At 35.1% G+C, this 27,700-nt stretch overlaps 1 protein-coding gene across 4 annotated transcripts in view; it reads left to right on the top strand.

The window, feature by feature from the left end:
- The window catches only part of KCNT2 (potassium sodium-activated channel subfamily T member 2), a 122,172-nt gene that overhangs the window by 81,822 nt on the left and 12,650 nt on the right, over positions 1–27,700 (top strand). For 2 of the 4 annotated variants that reach the window (XM_062003504.1, XM_062003503.1), the window contains 11 exons: positions 768–876; positions 8,242–8,350; positions 11,562–11,711; positions 12,845–13,074; positions 13,764–13,980; positions 15,256–15,361; positions 15,649–15,821; positions 17,855–17,926; positions 20,733–20,867; positions 24,410–24,521; positions 27,305–27,406. In XM_062003504.1, coding sequence (XP_061859488.1) covers positions 768–876; positions 8,242–8,350; positions 11,562–11,711; positions 12,845–13,074; positions 13,764–13,980; positions 15,256–15,361; positions 15,649–15,821; positions 17,855–17,926; positions 20,733–20,867; positions 24,410–24,521; positions 27,305–27,406 — 1,515 coding nt within the window. The remainder of the gene's footprint in view (positions 1–767; positions 877–8,241; positions 8,351–11,561; positions 11,712–12,844; positions 13,075–13,763; positions 13,981–15,255; positions 15,362–15,648; positions 15,822–17,854; positions 17,927–20,732; positions 20,868–24,409; positions 24,522–27,304; positions 27,407–27,700) is intronic. The other 2 variants (XM_062003505.1, XM_062003506.1) reach the window with 2 other exon arrangements.

Genomic DNA, 27,700 nt, shown 5'->3' with positions numbered 1-27,700 from the left:
ATGTCAAACCCTGTGCAATGAAGCCAACACCATTGCTGCAAGTGACACAGACTGTGTTTCCCTGACACCTTTTGAATAAAAATATTAGGTTACATCTTCAACAACACAGGTTTTAGAAATCAGTCCCAAATCTGCTCCCAAACCTGTTACTCCTCCTGTAGTATATCTGTATGACCACCACGTATCCCATTACCCAGGCATTTGCTACTTCTAAGGTGTGTTGGCATTTCATTCCCTTAAGACAATGCAGCATAAAATCCTAAATACATTTCCCCCCCCAGCCCTAAGGACATTAAGTTGACATGTCATAGAAAAAGTGAAGAAAAAATGACTGCATACTAGGAAACCTTGTAGCAGAGGAGCAGAGTATGTCCAAGTTCTGAACTCTCCTGAGTGAGCACAGCAATCCTACAACTATGAAACTGTTAATGAGAAAAATGTGACATAATATATTTTATCATCCTCAAAAGGTCTTCCACTTATGACTCCTTTCTAGTATTTCTAGTAGAAAAAGTACTTGCTAACATCTCAACTGACATTAAAATATTATGGTTTGAAAAATGTCAATTATGCTCTGTTCCAGGCAGAGATTTTCCCTTGTGTTCGTGAGTCTGAAAGCTTTTCTTATTGCTGATGCTGCAAACATAATGACTCATTCTTTATATTTTATCTTTTAATATCACCAATTTCATGACTAGACAAGGCATTTCAACCCAAGTAACACTGTTATTTGTATTTCATTGTCATCACCTCATACTCTATTCTAGGATCATCAAACCATTTTAAGAGCATGGGCAGTTAAAGACTTTGCTCCAAATTGTCCTTTGTATGTCCAAATACTGAAGCCTGAGAATAAATTCCACATCAAGTTTGCAGGTAAGATTTCATCCATTTGAAACACTTTTTAGTATTTAGAGCTTTGTTTCATAACCACACAAGCAAAGTGAGATTCTCTAAGCATACTTACTGGTTAGAATAAGAGTGCAGTATTGTAACATAACACAGGCTGCATATATCCTGTCAATGGTAAAATGTCATGTTTTACATGAAAGGCTTACTGCTAAGCACTTTTAGGGATTATTTCTCTTATGTTACATACAATACAGAGTAGAATTTTTTGCTATATAACACATTGTTGCTCCTTAATTATAGATCCAGGTAGGTTTCCAGCTTGCAATATCCATATTTTTTAATAATTTCTGTCTACTAAAACATGCTGTTATTAAGGAATAAATGAGAAGCCAAATTTTATCCAACAAAGAACTGGAAAAAACCCAGATCTTCCCATTGGACCTTTTTGTCTTAAGTGGTATGAAACACACTATTTTAATTACTTTTGAATATTTTGGAGAGGGACATAAAATTTGATTCTATATGCAGTCCAATACATGTCTTAGAAACTGTGATATAAAATGTAAAATTATATTAAGAAATTCAAACAAATCACAGAATCTCAAGGGTTGGAAGGGACCTCAAAAGATCATCCAGTGCAACCCCCCTGCCAGTGTAGGACCACCTAGAGTAGGTCACACAGGAACTCAGGTCACACAGGTAGGTTTTGAATATCTCCAGAGAAAGAGACTAAACAAACTCTCTGGGCAGCCCATCTTATAGGAACCGATTACCAGCTTTAATCTCACATACTGTTTATCTGCACTATGTAGGTAGGTCTCTCTTCCTCTATCTGTGTAGAAACGCACACCTACATACATACATACGTTCATACAGATATATGTATGCTTATGTGCCAAAACACACTAATACTTTTAGAATGAACTCATTTTGCCTGTATCTGGAAAAATATCTGTGAAGTAGAGACAAAGCTTTCCTTTTCAACTGTAATTCTGAAAATCAAATTTTCTTGAAGCATATTCTAAGGAAGAAAAGTTTGCTGATCCATGCAAAACAAAACCAAAAAAAACCACTATGGAAAAATATTAGTCTCCTCCATCATCACAGAATGTGATGAAAAAGTAAATTCCAATGCAGAACAATTCCAGAGCAACAGTTAAAGCTGTAATTTTAAAAGCTACTGAATTTACCACTAGGTTGAAAAGAAGGGGAAAAAAAAGAGCATCAATAGCAGTCCTGAAGTTATAAAAGTGTAATCTCAAACTATGAGATGGCACAGCAGGGAATAAGGCTCACACTGTGACAAAAATGATGATGCTTTTTCATCTCCCCCTGAAAACCACACAACACAAACATAATCTCTTCTCCCTAGCCACGGCCACTTTTCTTTATCGGTAACCATCTTAATTTGTTGTTCCTAATTGGATTTTTAAGAGAGTTTCATTATTCTGAATGTCTTATCTCAGTAGGAGCTTATCTCTAACTAGACTTGCAAAACAGAGGTAATTTTTCTTATCTGTTTAAAGTCTTAGATTGAGATTTTGGACCTTTATTATTTTTTTTTTTAAAAGCAACAAAAACCCCAAACCTCTCTTTGTAGTATTTCTGTAGTCTGTAGTTTTTCAAGGGCTTGAAGAGACCTCATACATTCTGCGCCTCATTAGCCCCCTCTAATATTAATTATAGTAGTACTGTACTGTAAGTCGAAGCATTTATATAGCAGCTTACATCCCAGATGAATTTCATGTGGATTACAATCACTGCATTAATTTTACACACTCTCTCTGCACAACATTAAGAGCAGAGAATTACAAGCCTTCCTTCAAGATTAACTTAGTCTTACTCCTATAAAGCAAAGGTAATATTTAATGCAGTTTTAAATTCAGCAAGGTTACAAACATAGTATAAATGTCGCCACTGGATGCCACCTACTGCAAATGGTGAGGCCACTAACAGAGTCATAAGGCCAACATTTGTTTGCATACATTGTCCTCAGAGGATTCTACTTTGGTTATTAATCTCATCCAACTCTTCTTCATTCTGAAGTATGGAGCAGCAGGGGCTGCAGACTAAAGCCCTGTGCAGAGTGCTTACAAATGAAATGTATCAGAACCACATGGAACATTTTTCTAAGAGCTTTTCCTACAATGATTCAGGACTGCTTTATTACTGCTTTAATACAAAGGTTCTTTTAAATTTGATATTCTTTTAAAAAATGACTCCTTTCTTCTGGAGGTTTCCCAAAACAATATTGTGCACTTTTATGAACCTGAAATATTCAGTTATAGGATTTCTTCTTTTTTTTTTTTTTTGATCTGTTTGGTTGGGGTTTTTTACACACAATTTTAGAGATTATAATTGGCAAAAAGAACGTTTCTGAATTTAGAAAAAATACAATCAAAGAGTCCTGGAAAGTCCTCCTAACCAATGTTTAACTTTTAACTTCATTGAAAATTTATAAAACACTACAAGACCAGTTTCTCAGCAGCTTCTATCAGGTTGACCAGTTGTCCTGGCTTGCATGAGATAGTCCTGAAATTTAGACCCTGACTGCATTTAACCATGGAATAGCAGCCTAGAGATTTCCTGCCTTAGGCTTCAGAAGCAATATATAAGACAAGTAATTGCTATAATTTATTCCCATTTGGTAAACAAGACTTTTACATTCTTCTTCTCTGTAATGAAAGTAGGAGAACTTATGACATCACAGCAAAAGACACTTTGCACAAGGTAATATAGCTCATCAGAAAGGCACATTTCCTGTCTTTCAGCTGATGCCAGACACAAACCCTTGCATCCTGCATGTTCTCTGTTTAAAATGGTAACTTAGACTGCTATTAGTACAGCAGAAATATTTTTCTGTGCTTGGATATGATTCTTAAGTGGAATCTGAAAAGCACAGGGCATAAACATTTGTCCCAAACTCCTTTGCAAGTTGAAGGTGTGAACACTGTAAATATACAGTCCCTTTAACATGACAGTTATCAGATGAGCAAGGAAACAGTGTCATCATTAACTCTTATGTCTTTAGCTGAAGTGCTTTGACAACTCTTAGTATTTCCAAATGCCTTGACGTGCTCAGTTTTTCTTTCTCTAATACTGCATTTTCCTTCACTGACAGTTGCATATGGTTTTCCTAATCTTCCTGCTTTGCCTTCAAACACGTGGGGCCACAAAAAACTGTGTTCTCTTAGGGCACATGTCTGGCCTTTCAGCACAAACATGAAATAAAGTGAAGATTGTCACAGCAGAGCACTATATTTATCCAATTCAGTGACTGCAGTAAATTGTACATTTTCAGAGTCAGCTTAAAACTTTTATAGATCTCCTAAAAGAGAAAATAACTGCCTTTACCTTGAATATTCAGAAATTATGTGCAATTACAGTTCTAGGAACTGGTGATACGTTTTGACATACTCTGTTTATTCAAAAGTGAATTAGCACAGATTGGTGAAGTCTGACATTAAACCTTCAGTAGTTTATTAGAAAGGAACATGGTCGAGATTCAGCAAAATGGCTATTGAATGCATCTGATGATTAATCTATCCAATTAGAGATGAAAATAGTCCAGAGATAATGGATGGGCGTTTTTCTCTGTCTGGCCTGGTAGTGATCATGTTAACTTATCAAATTGACAAAAAGCAAGGTTTCTCAGAATACTTATGTCAGGTTTAGGACATTCTTACCACATGGCTACTGCTTCAGGCATAAATCAGTATTTTGAGTATGTTTTATCTTCAAGAACATTATAGAAGTCATAGCTCACTGCACTGCATTGCTACATCTATTTTAGACTGACTTAGCAACAAATTTTCTGTCAAAATATATTTTCAACAGAAACTATGGTTTCTGGAAATTCTAAATGTATAAATGCAATCAAAATACTGCTGTTTGGTAGGCTGTTTTGACATATTTAATATTCAGTTTGAGGTAAAGTGGAGTTTCCTGTGCTACTTCACTGCCACACTGAATGGGTAATTTGCTGATTCTGGTACATGCTGTCACAGGACCTGACCGAAGGCCCCAATCTGAGGAGTGGGAGAGCTGTCACCCAGCTTCCTGCCTACTCACTTTAGAAGAGAAAGCATCAGATAAAGTTCTGTATAACCCCCATTGCTCCAAAATAAGAGTCCTGAACATAAACCACAGTAACTTTATAGGCAAGCTGTAATCTGTCAAATAATTGGAGAAACGAGCAAGTTATTTTTGACCTGATCTGTGTCTAATACAAGACCTTAACTCCATCCAAGAGGAGAAACTCATAGTACCTATCCTTATGTTTCAAATGACTAAAATATTTCTAATCATGTTAATTAGGTCACTGAAGAATCTTTCAGCTGGTGTTCTCAAAGTACATCTGAGAATTCAAAAGCTTGAAAACGCTTCAGAAGTAGACAGGGTATTATTTTCATGTACTCATTTTACAGATGCGTAAGAAGTCATGAAGGGCATAAGTAGATCATACAAGGTCAAAGTCTACAACAAGAGTGGAAACAGTGCTATGAGTCCCTGCTCCATGGCCTGTGATGTAAAAACACTTGACAACACAGTGTGACTCTCTCACACTTATGAAATTAAGATGACTGTTGCAGGACAGCAATCTGTATTTGCTGTGTGCTACATTCCCTGTTAACACAATACTTTATGTAAGATCCATCCAAAAAGTCCATCATAATTATTAGACAGTATAGAACATATAGAAGATTGAAGTCTAAGTTATGCTTTTCATTTGCACTGTGTTATCCATGATTTATTAATTTTCCTTTATATATATATTTAGGTCAGCATGTACAATTTGGTTCAAATACAAGATCTGAAATAACAGATGATGAGATAATTTTCCTGTATAGTTTTCCTAGCTCCTATTTTCAAAAGTATTAGCTACAGTATAGCAACATTTTAAGCAAATAATAAGGGAAAGTTATTTGACAAAATCCTATACAAATTAAAAAATCTGGAGAATTCTCATTCTTTCTATATCAGAAATCAGTGTTCATTTTCATAAACCTTTGCCATCTGACTAATGGCAATGGAATGCAGATATTGCCTCCACGCAGTAGACTATGCCTTACTCTCTCAACATCTCTAGTTGAAAATTCAAAGAGATTTATTAATGGCACATGGTCAACTAAAATAAAACAGTTCTATCTGAAGTATTTTCTGCAGGAAATATTTAATTGCTATAACTGAAATATATTTAGGGAAGGAAAAATCTCTTTTTGTTCTCTTTTTGACAGGATATTTATATAACTAAATTAATTCCTTCCCTATGACATTTAAATAGGCCTTGAGCTTCAGAAAATGAGAGAATGAATGCTTCCTTTCAGTAGTTAATGATTCTGTTACTGAAAAGCTTCTAGAAATTTGAAAAAGGGAATAGAGGAAGCATACAAAGTATGCCCTCACTTCTGTTTTCACTAAGTGGCATGCTGTTGTGGTTTAGCCTCAGGCAGGAACTGAGCACCACACTGCTGCTCACTTGTTCCTCATCCCCCTGCCCCTGGTGGGATGGGGAAAATTGGGAAGAAGAAGTAAAACTTGTGGATTGAGATAAGAACAGTTTACTAACTAAAAATATTTTTATATGAATTATAATAAATAATGAGAAGGAATACAGCAAAAAAAGAACCTCCCCAAGTGATACACAGTGTAATTGCTCACCACCTGCTGACCCATGCCTGAGCAGCGACCCACCCTCCTCACCAGCTCCCTCCAGTTCGCAGACTGGGTGTGCTGGCCTATGGTCTGAAATAGCCCTTTGGCTAGTTAGGGTCAGCTGTCCTGACCATGCTCCCTCTCAGCCTCTTCTGTTCCCCAGCCCACTCTCTGCCAGGTCAGGGTGAGGAGCAGAAAAGATCTTGACACTGTGAAAGCACTGCTCAGCAGTAACCAAAACATTCTTGGGTTATCAACACTCTTTGCAGCACAAATCCAAAACACAACCCTGTACTAGCTTCTGGGAACAAAATTAACTATCCCAGCTGGAACCAGACACATGTTTATTCGTATACTACTATTTCTGTCTAGAAAGTAACTTGGAGAGGTAAGGTGGTTCTAAAGATTTCAATTATACATTAGTGCAAGTAGAAGCAGAAGTATGTGGACAGCTCAGACCTAGGTGGGCAGATTATTTGCTTACATTCACCCAGCAGTATTCATATGGCTCATGTTTTGTTCATCAGCTGGAGTCTTGCATTATTCTTTCTCATCAGTAGCAAATTCTGTTCCCATTGAAAGTAATTCAGACTGAATCACACATTAAATTAATAACTAAAAAAGTTTACTTAGCATGCAATAAATACCTTCATGACCTTAGAAAACCTTTATGACTTCAAGTTTCTAAACTGACAAGAAATTTAATTAAGTTTTAAATTTTGTGCTTATCCCTTCTTATATCTATTTTAATACTGTCAGGTATCTGTGAATGACATTAAAGAGTAATTTCTGGTTCCTTTTCATGCTGTCACCAGCAGTGGAGAGCATTTAACTACGATCTGAATTTTAAGCACTAGGCATCCAAGTTGAATAATAACTCATACAATACTGAAAGCATGTGCAGAAGATTTGGCAGGTTTAAGTACAAGCCAATATAGAGGACTAAATATAATGACTCTGTTACTTTCTCTTCTCACTTCCTCTCCCATGAATGCCATTAAAAGACAGGAAAATATAGGTATGTCTATAGAACTATTCCATAGCAGCAAGACTAATGTGCAGACATATTTTCTTGTGAGGACTTTCAAAACCGGAGCACAATTTAGTGATTGCAGGAGTCAGACAAGGACTGCAAAGTGATAAAAAAAAAAAGGAAAGGAAAAAGCAACACTCCCCCACTTCCCCCTGCCCAGATTGCAAGGAGGCAGCAGCTGCTGGCAGTTCCTGAGGGAGCCCGTCAGTCAAATCTACATTGCAGTGCAAGATCCCAGAGCCACTGCCAAGTAACTAGTCTGCAATCCAGTACAGCCTAATTGATCAGCACTTCAGCACTGCAGTAGCCCAGGTATGCTATTTCCTGAACACAAAATCATCTCTCTACAATGCTTGATGTTTCTATATGAGTTTGTGCAAGTCTGCAGAAAGTGCTAAAAGTACAAAGTAGACTATGCAGCATCACTTACTCCACAGAGCCACTGCTTTCTCTCCATGTGCAGGTCAGAAAATATGTATGAACTACATGCAAAATTAACTCATGCAACCTGAGAGGTAACATAGATGGGGCAAATGATACACAGCTGCTCTCTGGGTTCAAGTGGAAGATGAAGATCTGGAGGCAAATTTTGTTTGTCCCTACCTTCCTCATTTTCCTAGACAATGAAAGGAAGTGACAGTTCTGTTCAATGAAAAGTATTTTTGTAAAAGAATTTGTATCTTTTTCTTTTTTTAATACAGATCATGTTGTGTGTGAAGAGGAATTCAAATATGCTATGCTAGCTCTCAATTGCATATGTCCAGCTACCTCTACATTAATCACTCTGCTGGTTCATACATCTAGGGGACAGTAAGTATATACTACCATAATAAAACCCCAAACCAAAACCCACTGCCTTGTAAAACCTATAGGAGAAATTCCTAGAAAAATAGCTTGTCCAGAACTCCCAGACAACTACAGTTCTAAAAAATAAATTAGAACTTTCTGCACACTAGAAGCATCAAGATATTTAACTGAAGATATTATAATTTCAAGGAGAAATACCCCTTTCTCCTCCCCCACTATTTAACAATTAGTTGCATGCTATTGTGCCACTTCCATGATTGTGTTTCCAATTTAATCGATTGAATTGTGGATTTATCATACAGTTCTGCTTAAGAAGACTGAGACCCAAGAATACCAAACTTAAAACATTGATTTTAAGGTCTGTTTTTGTATACAAATAAACATTTCTGTTCACTGAGCTCCAAAAAAGTTTTTCTGGTAACATGAAATACTATTTTCTATTTAGTGCCTATATGTTAAGAAGTAAGCAAACATACATGTGAAGAGATGGTTTTTAACATAATAACTGCACTACCAGAAGGAGTACAAAACTATGGTGTCTCCACAGATTCTGTGGCCACAGTAGAACCTCTATATTTACCAAAATAATTTTATCCCATCTAGTGTATCTCTGCTGTCCTGTCTTCTTGAAGTAATAATGTATTCTTACTAAATTGTTGTGAGTAGGGAGAGGCATTAAAGGGTACGTCTCCAAATCTGTCTGTAGAAATGGAATACGTGTCTTGACTGCACAAGAACACATTGGAGAGTCTGGTAAAAATGTGTACTTTTTTTTTCAAGTAACCATGGGCTCAGCAATATCTTGATACTTACAAGCAGTTATTTATGTGTCTGAACAGCATTTGCAGTATTCCCCTGTGAGCAGAATGGGGAAAACTGAAGTACTGCTAGAACTTTTACTACCCAAAGGAACAAATGTCAAGATTTTAATGGCATTGTCTGTACTAGAATCTGTTAATAACAAGACAACAAAATACTGTTTGCATGCCTCCTGAGAATCATGGTGGAGTAGGCTCTTCATCTGCCTAGCTTTCACTATCTGACACACACTGGAATACAGAGGCTTTTTTAGTTACTTCATATCATATGGACATGAAGGAAGATTAGGATTCCTAACAGCTAGCAGAAAACCATGAAAGGAGTTAGTTTTTTGCTGTAGTTAAGAACTTCAGCATTTCATTGTTAATGCATGCATATTGGTCTTCTACACAGATTGCCAACTGAGGCAAAGTAACCAGAATTAGCATGCAGAAACACTATTTGTTTTGCAAACAGAATAACTTGATGTGATTGGGATTGTTAAACTGATTTCTAGTCTGGTCACTGTATCCTAGGAGTAAAAAAAATAGTTTGCAAAATACTTCAAGTCTTTCTTATAGAAATATACAAACTTGCTGTATAAACACAGAAAGACTGGAAAAGTGAAAATGCCTACCTGTCATTCTTCTTTAGTCAGCACTCATCAGAGTATTTAATCTCACATGGGCTCCAAAATACAGAAGAATGGCAAACTTTGTACATCTTTACACATATGTTAATGCTGGGCTTAAGTAGTTGAATAGATATGACTGTTCTTTTAAACCACATTATATCTGTTAAGTTAAAACCTGACACAAGAAAGAAAGAAAAAATATTTTAAAGGTTTCAAAAATATTTTAAATGTTTCAAAAATATTTCAAATGTGAGTAGTCTTTATTTGCAGTTCTACAAATAGAAAACTCAAACCACTTGTTTTCCCAACTTCTAAGCTTTCAAATTCAATACTATTTAATGCTTTTTAATTTCATTTTTGCCAAAATGTCTGTATTGGCTTCCTTATATTAAAAAACAAGACTTGGATTATGGGGAAACTGCAGTGAATCAGCTTCTTCCAACATTTTTAAAGTCTGTTCAAAGTCATTGGGAGGATTTTCTTCATAATTAGTTCAGGTTTCCATTTGCAGAAGTCTCATATCTGTTGACATGTAGTAGTATCAATATAGTGACTGGGAGCGTTTGGCCAAGTTGTTATCTGCTGTTACATGAACTAGCTTTGCTCTTCAATGCTGCTTTTTAGACTAAACAAACTAGATGTAAATAAGCCCCTTGTCTTCTGAACTGTTTATGGAATTCAGAACATCAGTCTGCAAGACACTACTTGGAATCTTACTCAGTGTCTTATTACTGATAATTAATAATTATCTTGACATTTACCTTTAAATGTAATCTAATAATCTTTTCTAGTAATAGAACTTTACTAGTTTTTGTCTTGTGATACAAATGTAATCTAATAATCTTTTCTAGTAATAGAACTTTACTAGTGTTTGTCTTGTGATACAAAATATTGGAAGAAAATAGACTGACTTGAACTTAATGTGATCTTTACAGAACAGCCCCATGGGAAGCTTTTAGACAACTAACTGGAACCAAGCAGACTTTAAACAGGTGAACCTTTTATTTTAGTGGGAAAAGTGAAATATGGAAAAATTTTCTTCTGTAACTACATTTCTACTTGTGCTATTCTACACCTGATGCAATAAAAATGGTTAACTTATTTCTATCCTCAAACAAAATGTTTCTATGATGAGGGTGGAGAAGTGAAGAAAACCAAAAGTTGTGTTACAATATTGAAAATGAATAAGTGAATACAAAGGAGCTTGAGATCTTATCTCCAAGTGGCAAAACACAGAGTGTGTTTGTCAGTTATCTGTCCTGTCTGCACTAAAAACGTCCACAGGGTAAGTACTGAAGATATTCAACAAGTAAAGCAGAAAAAAAAAATCTTTCTTACAGATAAAGTGACCAAAGCCAAATGGGTCTTTACTCCTTACATTATTTTTAATGACTCCTCACATAGTTCAAGTAGGAACCAATCTTCTATGAAGAATCTGAAGACACTGGGTTCATGAGTAAAATGAACATGCTGTTGGTTTCACCTGTCATCTTTAAATTGCAGTGAATCTATTTATTATAGTGTGAATTTAAAGTAATATGTCTCCTGATATTAAAGTATATATTATATGTCAATTACTTAACAGAAAATACTCTTCACTTGGTTAAAAGTAATCTCTGTACTTACAGTATTACCAAGCTTTCATCTCAAATATTTTTCAGATTAGCCTATGAGACCTTTTTAATAGACATTTTCAGTTTCTGTTGCCATGAAGTACTGTTCTGAAGAATAAGAGTTTTACTTCAGGTTTTAAATTATTGTCTTTATCTGTACTTATTCCAGGGAGAGTCAGCAATCACCGGAACAATGGCAGAAAATGTATGGCAGATGCTCTGGTAATGAAGTGTATCATATTAATCTGGAAGAAAGTACTTTTTTTGCTGAGTATGAGGGGAAGAGCTTCACATACGCTTCTTTCCACGCACATAAAAAGTATGTTTGTTTTCCTATCAACATTAACAATTCAAACAAATAATGAATATCTTTGCCTGCAATGTAGCTCTGCGTTCAAAGTTGCAGTAATACCTATTATTCTGTTTCTGGGTTTAAATATCTGTTCACTAATACATGGATATTTTTCTGTAGGTTACAGCTGGTCAGGTAAAAGCTCATGTTGGTTCTGTATAGTTCAGCTCAGTCAGAGAGTGGAATATAAAGGATATATAGGATAAGCCTGACCACCAGAAAAAAAATTGTACCTTAGATAGTTTATATGAGAATACCAGTCCCTTTCCATCTCCAAAACAGCCTAGAAAAGTGTGGGTGGGAGGGTGGGTGGGGTGGTGTTTTTTACTTTGTATCAAAATTTATTTAGGAGCCAGATGGAAATTTGCTTCCTTTTTGGTGTGCTCATTATATGCAAAATATTTGATTTAAAAGTGGTGTATGCTACATTCTGATCATTATTCAAAAGAAAACTGTGGGGGTTTTTTTGTGTTAGATGCTAACATCTTCTTTAGGTTCCAGATCATGCATCACTTAGAGCTGTGAGGTGAACATCCAAACTGAACACAAATGTTTATATTAGTATATATTTAACAAAGTGGATATATATCAAATCATGAACACTGAGTTTAATGCTGAATAAGTGAAAGATTTTTTTCTTTCAATTCCTTATTTTCTATCATTAATCAAACACATTTCTAGGAGTGAATCACAAAAATGAATTCTGAAAATGGTTTCCATTACGTATGAATAATGGAATAATTTGAAATGATGAATACTTTTTCATATTATAGATCCATTCTTGTATTAATATTTTCCCAGAAGAGACTATTCATCTGATAGAAAAAAACCCCACTGGAACATCATTAGAAGAATATTATGAGTATTAAGAAAAACACTGGATCCAAATGCCTAGGGATTCGTGAGCTCAAAAACTTTTTGATCAAAAGTGGCCTATTTAGGAGATAACATTCTTTCAGACATATTTGTCATCCAAAAATCTGCAAATGTTCATAACCTGCAAAATATTAAAATATACTGGAGGTTCATTTTTTATAGTGGAAATTCTGGTATATATGGGACTATGCAAAATGAACCATGCCTTTCCTTTTCTAATTAAGGTTTGGAGTCTGTCTGATTGGTGTTAGAAAGGAAGATAACAAAAACATTTTGCTGAATCCAGGTCCTCGATATATCATGAGTTCTACAGATATATGCTTTTATATAAATATCACAAAAGAAGAGAATTCTGCTTTTAAGAAGCAAGAAAAGCATAGAAAAAAACATGAATCAAAGTTATCTTATCATGGAGCATCTAGGTTACCCGTACACAGTATAATAGCCAGCATGGGTAAGTAAAAAAACAAACCAAAAATCAAACCTCATAACATATTCTTCTTCAATGGATAATGCCTTTTAAAGATTTTAGCAGTGTATTCCTAAAATTGTCATTTCGATTACTATGTAAGAAATTATAATAGCATGCAGAAAGAAAAAAATATTAAACACTTAATCTCTTATCTTCCAAAGAAACACATCAAAACTCAACAATGTAATTTGGTTATGCTTTTTGTTTACTTCATTATATGGAATTAAACATCTTAAGAGTGTTGTATAAAAAAGCAACAGTAAAATATCTGCAAAGCAAAACAACTGGGAAAAGCACACATGTAATTTATTTGTCATTCACAGCTGGTTGCTTCTAATAATTTTTTGTAGGCTTCTTTAATGGAAAAAATGCCCTTGCTCAAGAAAAACCAACAGGTTGTTGATGCATATAAATATGGATTAATTATATAAGGTAGGATTTCAAAAAGGTAGTTAACAAGAAAATAGGTATTAATGGTCAGGAAAAAAACCCACATTTTGCAGGAAGAGGCTTCCTTGGGTATAGTTTAAATATCTGTAATATTCTAATGTAATAACTACAATCAGTATCGTATTCTTTTCAGTGTTTGGCCAAGTAGTCAGGTAAACATAGGAATCTCATTCAAATACTTTGACAAGGACACTGAAAAGATGCTTTTAACACCACTGCAGGGACAGTGGCAATCGATTTACAAGACACGGGATGCCGGCCGTCGAGCGGCCCAACGCTGACCCTCCCTTCCGAGGGTGGGAAGGAGGGCAGACGGCCCAGCATAGCACCGGTTCTGGAGGTTGCAGACTCCTCCTCACTTCAGACTTGTGACCTGCTAAGTGACCAATCAGAAGATGAAACTACCCCATCAGATGATGAAGTCTCTGCAGGCTTAGAGTATGTATATTAAATAGAAAATGAACAACGTAATCTGAAAAGAAGTATTATGTAAGTGGCATGGATAATTTTTGGATGTACACAGAATCACAGAATCAGTCCAAGCAGTCATAGCAAGCAGGACCCTTAAAGGCCAATTATGCAATTATTCCCTTTTATGAAATGCTATTCTCTGTTAGCTGTTATGCCTATTTTGAAACAACAAAACCCCAAACAGATTAAATCCTCCATTTGCTGGAGATTTTTCTATATCCAGTTATAAAGACCCAGTTGTGAATTGCAACTTTTTAATAGCATTTTTAATCGCCATTTTTCTTATCTCCTACAGTTATAAGAACTCAACTAATTTGTAAACAGATCAGTACTTCTGTGATAATCAGATCCTTCAACAGCCTTATTGAATACTGGGACTAGGTGTCTGGTTTCAAAATGTAAAAATGACAAAAAAAAAGCCATAAGAGACAAAATTATTACATCTAATTTAAAATGCTTGTTAACGTGCTACTGAAAGTAATGATGCATTACTCAAATAAAGGCAGAAGATTCAATCCTGCAATTGCCTTGCAGGTAGCAATTATGTTTATTGGGATTACTGACAGGGATGTTAAAACTGAAATATACAATTAAGCCAGTGGCTCACCTAGCACAGTTTCCAACAGTGTCAAACCTGAGAAGCTCCAGGGAAGATCATAAAGCTCCAATGAGAAAAATAATAGAACAAGTCATCTTAAATTAGCAGAAAAATACCAGGATTTAAAAGGCCTCTTATTAAAAACTATAGTCAATTAGAAATTTCATCTCATCAGTAAGTTTCATTTGATCATGATTTACTTGTATGTTATTAAAGCAAGAATATAACAGCCTCAGTCATTCTTGGTAAACAAACAGAGAAAGAAGAGCAGAAGTACCATAATTATTTCTATTTTCGTTTCTTCCTGGTTTTCCTTCCTTAAAAGTTTCAAGTACATGTGTTCAAAGTATTAGAACAGCATATCATGAGACATCAGCCCATTTCCAAAAACGCTTATATGAAAAAAAAACCACCACCAGCAAAATTCCTGTCGTCCACTAAGGCATGATAGCTTTCACTGAACTGTGTCGAATTGGCCAAAGCCATAAAATGTATTCCTTTGATCCTTCCTAAATATAGTTCATTTCATGTACTTGACTCTACCTGTCTACAGTTAAACAGGTATAAATATCCCATAAAAGAGTTGTATAGTCAACTGTGTTCCAGTAATTTGCTATCCTGAGAAACGTTTGTTCTGTTCCTAGGTATGCCAAAGGCTATCCCCCTTACTCTCCATATATTGGAAGCTCTCCCACATTTTGTCATCTTCTGCATGAAAAAGTACCCTTCTGTTGTCTAAGACTAGACAAGGTAAAAGGAGTTTCTGTCACTGGATAAAACTGCATTCTTATTTGTATCTTGCATCTGGACAGAGTTCAGTTCTAGTTTCTGCTTAGAGATGAACTTTATTCAGCACTTACTAAGCTATAATATGTTTTCTCATCCTTTCCATCATCAAGCATTTGTTTATGGCTAATGAGGTCTGTATCAGGTCATGTGACACAATTTTCTATTTCTTATGGCAAAACCCTTTAATGTCACAGCTAAATCTCTTTATGCATATCAACTGAACTTGTTTTTATTATTATTGATTTTAGGGATGCCAGCATAACTACTATGAAGATGCCAAAGCCTATGGATTCAAAAATAAATTGATTATAGTTGCAGCAGAAACTGCTGGAAACGGCTTATATAACTTTATTGTTCCACTCAGAGCTTATTACCGACCAAAGAAAGAACTAAATCCCATTGTATTACTCCTGGATAACCCGTAAGTAGATTTTAATATTTATTTTGTGATACATTTTAAACTCATTTTACCATTACTTTGCTAGATCATTTTTCACATGGCCAACTTGAAATCAAAAACGTTATGGCACATTTATTGTTGAGAAAAGCTGGTGACAAAAATAATACCTTATCTTCACTGTCATATACAAAATTGACTTTTGTTTCTGACTGTAAATGGCTGTGGTGAATTTAAATGTCTTTTTTTCTTCATGGCCAGTGTTTCAGCTAATTATTTGTTTAAAATACCCCAAATAATGTGAATAATCCTGCTAAAATTAAATATCTTCATAAACATCATAAAAAACAAACTGTATAATGGTTTTACAGCTACATGACAGCACTTCAGACAACAATAACGAGGCACTTATTGCCCTGCATATATTTTAAATAATTTTAGACTCTAAGATAAACAGTTCTTTAAGCCAGCAGAACCACCCACACCTCTACTCCATACACATTCTCCCACTCCCCACTTTGTCTACAATTCTATGAAGCTGTGGAAGAAAATAAAACCTGCAATATTGTTGCTACCATATCTATCTGCAGATGACTGTCATTCTCAGCCTTTCTTGCATTAGCTGTTCAACATTTCAGACAATCTTCTCTAGCAAGACTGATTCATTTACAATCTGACAATGAATGAGGGTTTTCTCTTTTTGTTTGTCAACACTTTGGTACTGCTCGAGTAATTAAACTCCCAGTTTGGAAGACAAAAAAATGGTAGTTAGTTGTATACAAAATATTAGATCAAACCATGAATCACAAAAATGACAAAAGCAGAGTTTGTTATAGGTTCTCATGCCAGGCTGATACTTTCTTTTGTATCTATATATTCTAGTTTAAGTGATTTATTGTACAGAGGTCTGTTGTGAAGTGACCCACTTCTGCCCCAATCAGCTCTTCAGTGAAGCTCTATACACCTGTGTTCACAAAACAGAAGTGCCTTTTTTTTTTACGCGTGTATCATGACATAAAGTGATTAACACAGATTGGCAAAAGCCTACAGTTTTGCTGAAGGGCTTCGAAGTGTCTTACTCTCAAAGACTGAGCACACAGTGTCCTCTAGTGATTGTTCTCTTTTCTAGCGCAGGGCCTGATTTTACAGGCTGTCATGCTGATGTGACATTACCAACGAAAAACACTTATTTAGCATAAAAGAAAAGCTATGGTTGCTAATTAAACTCGATCTCATTAGTGTGTGTCTCTTCACAGCATTTGCAGTGACTCCTTCAAAAAGCCAGCATGCTTTTCATACATGCATGAGGTGGAATCCAGGCTGCCATTCAAGTCAATTGCAATTTTGTAATTCACTTCATTTGGCACAGGAATTCAGCCACCTTTGATGAACATGTCTATGCCTTGTTGCTGTATTCCTATTTTCTGTACTTATCAAGGCATTTTATTACAATATGCTTATTCCAATATCTGCACATTACATCTGTTCCAAGTGATGTTTCTTGTTACATAGGAGGAAACACAGAAACATTTATGATTAGAGAAACAATGCAGCAAAATACAGTGTCTCAGTATTCCCTTTCCATTTAAAAAATAAAGTTTCATCCATATTGTGTCATTGACTTGAATGGAGCTGTTGACACAAACACAAATGATGACTGGGTTTCCACTTCACATTTTGACTGAAAATTCTCACTGTGCTTATTTTAAGTACTCCTAAGTCAAGTCATGCATTGGAGTATAACTTGGTAGTGTGTCTTTGACATGAGTCATTCATTCTATTCTGTTTGGAATTGCACTGTGCCATAAAATTTCTGATTTAAGAGATACGTTTCTTAATATAAGCATGTTATTCTGGTCATGCTTTATGATCACAGAAAACTGTTGCTTCACAGCTTTCTGCAAACCTGTTTCCTGTTTAAAGTGGTATTATACTGCCAAAGTTTAAAAAATGTTTTGTTTTCTTTTTTAAAAAGCTACCAGTTTCTTGAAATATTTTAGAAGAGATGCTGCTGTTGTGATATTGTGTTTCATTTTGTAATCCCATCTGCTGCTTAGGCCAGATATGCATTTTCTGGATGCAATCTGTTGGTTTCCAATGGTTTACTACATGGTGGGCTCTATCGACAAGTAGGTGAAATAACTGTTAGAAAACTTAACATTGTAGTGCTCAGTGATTTGTTGTGTGTATTGTCATTGCATGTTTAAGTGTGTGTTGTATTTGAAGATGATCTTTTTGCATGCATGGTTTGTGTCTGTGTGCTATAATTTGGGATTTCAAATTTCTAATTTATAAAGGATATCGTTAGTGAAAAGCATGACATGGAACACAGGTTAATATCTTCAAAACCAAAAAGATTCACACTTATTTAGGTGCACTAATAGGTTTCTACAGACTGCCAGATTCTAGCCTTGATTCTAGTGTCATTCTATACTTAGTTATAATTTGTTTGGATTTACTTACTAGGGTTTATAAAGATAGCTACAGAGTGTAGACAGCACTGACAGTCTTGAATGTGTCCAACAGTCTTCATCTTCTGCTACTTAAAATATCACTTACTCCCACATTTCTATCTTCACCTCTGCTAATATACATTTGCATATCTAGGTTTAGCAGCAGAGACTTCATGTAAAAAGCAGGCAGAAATGAGAGAAAAGCAAGGGCTCATTAGCATTGTAGTAAACTCCTGTGCAGAGGGTGTCAATTTCAAGAATTGTTAAGAATTCACTACATAGCTAATTTTGAGTTGGGGCTAAAAGCTCATAATACTTATTCCCCAGGCAGAAATCAAAACACTTGTTTCCTGCCTTGAATTAACAGAATCTAGTTTTTCCAATGAGAATTCTGGTCATTCAATGATCAGAACAAGGTTGTAACAAGGACTTTAAATCTACTTATAACAGTGATACAGTTACAGATTTACCTTGACAACACCATACTCACGGTGAGATTTGCAAAGTACCCACAGAAACACTTTACACTTTCTACATTTCTTCCTCTAAACCAAAAAAAGTGCCTCAGGTTAATATCTGCTGCTTTCTTAACTTTTAATTCCACAATAATTATAAATAAAATTCATACCAGCAAAATAACTGAATTGATTCAAAGTATCCAAAGTAATTAATAATCTAAAGATGTACACCTGGCTTTATTAACATGCAAAATTAAACTTTAATTACATTTATGGAGTTGAATTCTAAAAGAAATTCATCAAATTCCCCCCAAAGGTGTTTAAGGACTTTTAAAAAATATATTTCATACTTATTCTCTATGTTTTCATAAACATGTTTATAAATCATGTACAACCAATAGAGGCTGATCATCTTTAGCTAAGAAGTGCAATGTAAAGTATGCAGTTTCATTTCTTATTTAATAAATATAGGTAAAATACACCCTCAAAGTGACTGCTACTGCCTATTAAGTATCTTATACATTTGTCATTGGGTCAGCTGGCATGAAATGTCATCACCTTAGAGAGAAAACCACCAAAGAAATGACTCTCATTTACCACTTCTTATTGATAGTTGATGTCCTGCAGAAAAAAAACAGCTTTAACAGAACTCCTATATAACTAGACATACCTGAAAACTACTTTAGTGAATTTTTAGTGAGTTTTTTAAATTCCCTACAGATTAGTCATTACTCAGAAGAAGGTCAGAGTTCTATTTGTGCATGGAAGCTGCTAATATAGGTTCATAGAATCATAGAATGGTAGGGTTAGAAGAGACCTTTAGAGATCATCTAGTCCAACCCCTCTGCGGAAGCAGGTTCACCTAGATCAGGTCACACAGATCATATACAATACAGGCTTTGTTTTTTTTAGTAACCACAGGTGATATTGCACAGTTTAAAAAATTATGACATTATATATTTGTTTTGGAAGAAGTCAGAGAAGATGTAAAATAAACAGCAGAAATTTGTAGAGGTTTTTTATCCAAGATTTCATAATGAACTTATAATCAGTTACTTAAACTTAGAAGCCTGTGAAGATCATTGCTGAAAAGAAAAACTGTACCAGGACAAAGAAGACTTAATTAATATAGTAGATTTCCAAATAAGAAGCAGTTCTAATGCCAAAACAGCTTTTTGCTTTGCTTTGGAAGTGAAGAGAATGATGTAAAAATTTAGTTTTCCAATTCCCTTGGAAACAATGAAATTCATCCTTTCTTCTAATTTTCACTTAAAAATTGCTAGGAACCTAGCAGTCTTCACCAGTACAGAAAAGTCTTGTCTAAACTTTTCAAAAAATGCTTATATTCTGTGGGAAACATTATTGTTAAAACAACAAACACGCTTCATTTTGGAAACAAAGCTGTAAGGCATGATGGGAAATGTGACTCAGTTGTCTGTGTATGTTTTCTATGGTTGGGCTTCACAGGAAACCTGGTTCAGCAGAGCACAAAGTTTTCCTTATGTACAGCTGCTCCTAAAAGCCGCATGAGAACATGCCAACTCGTATCTCAACCTAAAGGAGGAATGTATCAGTGTCCTGGCAGAACTTTTATTAGCACTTTGAAACTGAAATGTAATGTGGGACAGAACAACCCAAAGCATTAATTTCAGTCTATTTATTGTGAAAAGTAACTGCGATGAAGCAATTTGTTGCAGGACATGAGGACATATTGTCTTCTCAAGTAACTGTTAAAGGTGTATTTTTAAGAGTTGAAATAAATTTGTCATTTTAGCAAGAGGAGAGGGCCTATAAAAACTTACTAAAGTGCATTCTGTATGACTTCAAAGAAAATATTCTTATTCTATTTTATCAATTGACATGATATACATGATATAGATTATATTGGAATTTCTGATATGTACATGGAGATGAAGGGAACCAGCAACTCAACCTGTGATCTGCAAATTCCAACCATCTCTAATCTTTTAAGTGTTCCATATTTAAGTTGCTTGTTTCTTTCTCCCTTTTTGTCTTCACAAAAGCCTAGATGACTTATTAAGATGTGGGGTCACCTTTGCAGCTAATATGGTGGTGGTGGACAAAGAAAGTACAATGAGTGCTGAGGAAGACTACATGGCAGATGCTAAGACTATTGTAAATGTTCAAACACTTTTTAGGTAAGGCATTTTTACTATCTGTGTATCTATACATCCTCACTAATTCTGAAATATTTAGCGCCTTTTGTACTCTGATAAGAAATGATAGTTTTTTTCTTTCTTCTACTAAGGTTTTCCCTCGTGTATTTGTGTCTTAAATGGGAAAACTTTTTCCCACCCTGATTAGCAATGCATTCAAAATCCTGAGGTGTTCTTCTGAAAAGTCAGATTAAATTCTATGCATCCCAAAACTGCATGATGACTTAGGAATTCAACTATCAGGTTTGCAGGAAGAGCAAGAAAACCCCCCTTGAAGACCTAGGACCAGAGATAGTTGAGAATAGATTTTTTTTCCTCAGTGCAGCAGTCTTTAACAGTAATGATAAAGTCAGTATGAAAAGCAGATCCTTCTAACACTGAGAGCTGTCCATCAATATGAAGTTAGTAGTAATTGTTCACATTTTGGATATTTAGCATATGAGTGCAACATTACATACAGCAACAACATACTAAGCATCATGAAGGAATAACTCAATACAGAGTGAAAAAACGGAGCAGTCTAGTACCAGGCAGAGAAGGCAGTGCTGTGATGCTGAGCTAAACACCTTGAGTTTCCTGTTAATTTGAAAACCTCTCCTGAATAAAACCTCATTTTGTTGAATCAAAATATTGAACATGAGAACCAAAAGATACATATTCCTTCAAACTGAGAAAAAAAAGGTTGTTATTTGCTTAAATAAACACCCCAAAGCCCAAAAAGCCCCCACCAAAACAAAACATACCACACCACACAGTCAAGTATGAAATACCTCCCTGATTTGGAGCTTTAGTCTAGAACTTCCTGTTCATTCTAATTAGACCTGGACAAAATTAAATCTTTCCTTCCAGAATTCAGTATCCTTCAATACTGCTGCCCTTTTCTGTATCAAGTGTTCTACATAAGGCTGGAGAAAAACATAGGAAAAGTCGTTTGGGTCTGTTAGTGGTTTGGAAAACTGAACACATTATTTCAATGTGTTCAAACCTCAGCTCAAATATTTTTAATGCAACCGTGTGAAAATGGAGTTAAATGCTGTTAGCATTTCTGCATGTGCTCAAAAGAATCAAAAGCTACATTGCAAAACAAACTTTAGTTCGATCTTTTTCTTTGAGGGTTTGCATTTGAATCTAACACGAGCACAGATGTGTTTCATAATCACAGCTCAATTTAAGAAGTATAGTTGAATTTAATCTGTGCGTCATTCCAGTCAACACTTAATCATATTGTGTTGGTGTGTCTCACAGAAGTTTTCACACACATCACATACGTTTCTCAGAAATACATTTCTCTCCCCAATATAAAACAGAAATATGAGCTGCACAAGAAATAAAACTTATGAAGTAGCAGTTGATTTATCCCATAGTTTTGCTCTACTGTGTGAAATACTAACACAAGAAAACCCAACCAAAAAAACATAGTAGCACACTACGTACTGTACATATCCAGCTAGAACTTAAATCACTCAGATGTCTTGCACACTGTTCACAACTAGATGGCAGCTTTAACTCACATATGGACTGTAATTCTGATCCAGTACATTTGTAAGACTTTTTATGAATATCAAAAGAAATCAGAATGAAGACCTTGTTTTAAGATACTTTTTCAGAAACAAATCAGAAATTTTTTTAACAATATTTCAGAATATTTTATAAGCTTTCACAAGTAGTGTATTGTATGAACTTTTTTTCTATCCTTTTTCCCTAGAACACTGACAATCATTTCACTGCATTTTTATACTATGTAAAAGTTGTAGAAATAAGTAAAATTTGGCAAAAGGCATAGGGTAGTATCATTTACCTGTTTCACACAATAAACTACATTCATTGTACTGAGGCAAACAGTTTTTTAAGTGAACTCTAAAAACATGTTTGAAGATTTCTTTTGTTACTTGATAATAGCTGATATTATCAGAAACTACTGAAGAAGAGGCTGGACACCGAGGAGAACCACATCACTTCACACCAACTGTAATGTTAAAAATGGATTTTAAATCACTGGTGCTTTACTAATATATGCTGTTCTCTAAGATATCACAACAAGGAAGAAGATTCCACTTAAGCTTGGATTTATGAATTAGATTAGTCAGGCTAATCTAAATCTCATTGATTTGACTGACTTGGATCAGCTGACCTTAGTAAGAGTTATAGACAGGCACTGCTGCTTGGTCTAGGTTGACAAATCTCATATACCTGTTCTGACATTATTCCCTGATTTACATAAATTAATATTCTTGCTTTGCCAGAGAAGAGAAGACAGATGCATTTTTTAAGAAGAAAGTTATTTTCACCTTAAGTCTAGAAACTGTTCTATACCAACAAAAATTATGACACTAGTTCTACTTACAGGGAGTAAAGAAGTGTGAGTCAAATGGTCACACTAAGAAAATAAATCTTGAGTCTTTTGGATGGGAAAGAATAAATTAGCTTAGTTTGAAAGTACAAGGAGAAATTACTAAGTTTGGACTGTGTCCTAGAGATGCTTTTTGCTTTTTAGTATGACATATGAAGCCACTGAGTCCCTATCAACAATTATGACGCCATCTGAGAAACATTGTTGGTGTCCTCAGGCAGCAGGTCTGGACTAGAAGCAGTGTTTATATTTACTTATTTACTCTTGCATTCTATTCATTAATGAATGGGACAGAAAAGTGGAATCTTTGCACAGAAGCCAGCTCCAGGGCTGAAAGCTTTCAGGCAGTGGGCCTTACACTCAGGACAAGAAGCAATATGGTCCTGACTACCTGGAAAGACTTTTCCCCCAATTCCTTTAAGAGGCACCCATAATTAGAAAATGAATTTTACCAAGATTGAAACAGATTTCCTAATATAAATCAGTTTTCACATTGTAGTGATCTATCAGAAAGCTACTAACCTACATTTTTTCCTGTAAATTGTGTATATTTTATCAATTAGAGCAGTATTTAATTTCCCATAATTCTCATCTCTAAATGTTAAAGGAAGTTTGAATTTCTGTTAACTTAGAAATATTTTCTAGATGTAAATATTTCAAAGTGAGCACTAATGTATACCTAAGCATACATTTTCTTAGCGGCTCCCAGGAAGAGTCAATTTTCATCTGTGTTGCTCAGTCTGTGGAAACAGATCATACAAACAGAACTCAAAAAAACCCTTAAATGGAAAGAGTACATAAGCAAGTCCTAATAAAATGGTAGTTTACATGCAACCTGTTACTAAGTGCAGCCTATATAGCTTTGGCTTTTTTAGTTGTTCCCTACAGATTTATGTAATTTCAGAAATTATCCCATAAAATCTCTGGTAATGAAATTAAGTAGTTCCTTTCTAGCATTAAAATATTTCAGAAGCTGAACTTTTGAATGGATGTTTGCTGCTTTGTGAATTCTACAGAGGATGCTATTATACCAGCATTTCATTTTGCTAAAAAACACCACAGGTTTCAGGTACTTGATTAAAAATGTGGACATAAGCACAAGCATTATATAGAGCCTTACATTTGTGTACTGTTATAATTAGAGGTGTAACTGCTACATTCTTTTAAAATACAGGTTGTTCTCAAGCCTAAGCATTATCACAGAACTAACTCACCCAGCCAATATGAGATTCATGCAGTTCAGAGCCAAAGACTGCTATTCTCTTGCTTTATCCAAATTAGAAAAGGTAAGGAGATTTGCTTCCCACAGCTCCCACCTCCAATTTAAATGTTCTCATTTTCACTCTTTTTCTCATTTTGTAACAATGCTTTCAAAACAAGTGGAACCAGTGAAATGATTTTATTATTGCAGAGCTAATGTAAAACATTCTTCTTTCCAAATTCTACCCTTTAAGAATGAAGTTTGATATGTGTTCCTTCACAATATAATGTTACTCCACGAACCCTCTGGACAGAGGTGGTGACAATTTGCTCAAGGAAAATGGCATATTTTTGGCTGACTAGAGCTAATATGGTTTTCCACAGGCAATTAATGTGGAAAATATTTTAATTGACTAAACAGTTAAACCAAATAGAGCTTTTATTGAAAGGCATTTTTTAACTCCAATTCACTCTGAAACCACTATAATTAAATACTCTGTATACATTTCCATGCATGTGGTATTTGGCATTACTGTGACACTTTGAGAACAGCAATTGTTTTCTAAGGGCAATCTGAGTTCCAAGAAGGACAAGAACACTACTAAATGCTATCTATAACCTTCATATTCATACAACCTATAGCATGTGTTGGCTTTTTTGAGCTGTGGAACAGGGAGACTATGTGGAGATAAGTTTAATTTAATTTGCTTGAACAAAACACTATTTTAAAACATTAGTTGGAGCATGTGAAGTAACATTGTGCATCTGTTTAACTTGGTACATTCAAGGACAATCCTCTTTTTCACAGACCTTTGTTTGTGACCTGACCTACCTATCTTTGCAGTCCACAACACTTACAGTATTACTTTCATGATCTTTTAGGCCATTTTCTGAGTTTATGAGAGTAAGACAGAATATTACCATGTCAGTCTTCAAGGACAATCTTTTATTCCAGTCAGCTCTTTCTCCCCCTGGCTATCAATCTAACTATTATTGCTAGGTTCTCTCATGTAGCCTCCCAATCTCTTCACCTCAGATATCTTACATATCTTAGCAAATGTGATTTCATGCTAAAATCATTATCATTATAGAGAATTAGCATGTCTTTGTTACTGCAGTGAAACCAGGATTTTTATCTGAGTTCTTCTTGCTTTACAAAGCTCCTTCATTGTTTGAGCAAAGGTTCTAGAAATCAGAAATATAGTAACTTTCTCCTTATCTTTATTAATTTATTGTGCAAATTAGGTTGGGAGCGGAGCAGTTAATTATCTTTCTATCCAAACTAAGCTATGCTTAAATAGAGGTAGACACATTATCTTAATGAAATAACATTTTCTTCATTGCTGTTCAAGTTGCCTGCTGTTAGTAGTTCCCACTCATTTCATTGTAACGTTTGCAGGGAGCACTTCACAGGTGGTGCTGTAGTTCATTTGATGTTTTAGAACTCCCTCATGCAAAATGAAAGGTGATTAAAAACGAGTAAAAATTATCTAATGCAGTCAAATGTACAGTTGATTGTTATTTCTGCATTACACAGCTCATTTTCAGAAAGACAAAAAGTCAGGCAAGTTGCCTTCAGGTAGCACCTAAACACACATGCAAAATTAACTTTTCAACCTAATGGGCTGAAGAGGAAAGATATGCAAATCAGAAGACCATCAGCTGTTGCAGCTGCAACTTTCCTCATTTTAGAGATAAATAAATCTGAACTCTAAACTCAGTACTGATGTAGGAGAAAGCAATGGCCTGTACACAACAAAGAAAAGGAAAAACAAAGCACTTATAGTCTAAATTTCAAACTCCATTTGTCTTAGATAAGAATATGACACAACCACTGCCTTTTTCTTCAAAGAAAGGGTTTAGAATGTCATGGATAAGAGTCATACTTTAGTTTTCCATATTTTTTGAATATTTTTTTCATTTTCCAAGTAAATCTCACAGATGTCAACTGAAGGATAAGAATTCAAAGCCTTTAAGTGATCATTTTCATATATGTACTAATTCCTTTATCTGTTCATCAAACCAAACCTGTGAGTTTGTATCTTCCACAGGGCTAAACATACATGTTAGATGAGTAGAAATCTATCTGGGATGGCCCAGTACCTTTGCAGTGATACACACAAATCCAGGCTGCTTTTTTCATCTTCAGTTAAGCATAGGGCATGCACTCTCTATCTGTTTTTAATGTTACTGAGGTTTTAATCAGATTTGAAGTAACAGTAAGTAATAGCAAGCAGTAATGGTATATGAGTTAGAGAAAAAAAAAGGTCACTGTAAAAGAGGAATGTCCTTGAATGTATCAAATTAAATAGATGTACAATGATGAAATCCCTCTGCAAGTAAGATGAGGTAAGAAAAAGACATAACAATAGTTATTTTTTTCTGCATCTCTTCCCTAGAAGCAAAAGAACAAGAGGTTTCTTCCTCAGTCTATGTATGATCTTGTCTAACATCCTCACATTCAATGAAATACCATTTTTTTCCCTTGGCATCAGATTCTCTTCATATTTTGTGTTCCTGTTCCTAGTAGACTTTCTGAACCATCAGTACACTAAGGAATAGGAGCAGGAATAACAAGAATGTCCCTCCAAGCACAGTTGAAATCTCTCAGTCATTTAAAAAATGGTCTGGTAGAATAGGCCCATGCAATTAGAGATGTGATAATTGAAAAAACATATGCATGAAAGTCATTCTACCTGAAAAACTCTATACTGGATAAAGATGCCACATATTTGTAGAAAGAAACTATATTCAGAGTAAAGGGATTTTACCCTTTTACCTCTTTCAAGGTAGTATCAAATTGATTTTTCATTGTAGTGCTTTCAAAACCAGCATTGAAAGTATTTGCTATTTTTTAATTCCTTAACAGAAAGAGCGTGAGAAGGGATCTAATTTGGCATTTATGTTTCGGCTGCCCTTCGCTGCTGGCAGGGTTTTCAGCATCAGTATGTTGGATACGCTGCTTTATCAGGTACTGTGAACAATACTGTGACTTATCTTAACCCAGGTATGCATTGCTGCCACCTATTTTATTCTACATAGTTGTTAAATGACACTGTTTTCCTACATATAAGCTGTTAATGTGCACACCTGTACCAGGAACACAGGCAAAATAGAATGGAGCACACACTCCACATCACTGTACTCAGTTATCGAACCAAACCAAAATCACATTGTCCTTGCATGAATTCTGCAGTGAAATGATATCATACTGTTTGTGAATCTCTTCACAAACAAATAAGCAGGGTAGTTTTGATGTTATAAT

The sequence above is a fragment of the Colius striatus genome, chromosome 10 (genome assembly GCF_028858725.1).
Source record: "Colius striatus isolate bColStr4 chromosome 10, bColStr4.1.hap1, whole genome shotgun sequence".
NCBI classification, from domain to species: Eukaryota; Metazoa; Chordata; class Aves; order Coliiformes; family Coliidae; genus Colius; species Colius striatus.
This window is presented reverse-complemented; position numbering and strand designations above follow the sequence as displayed.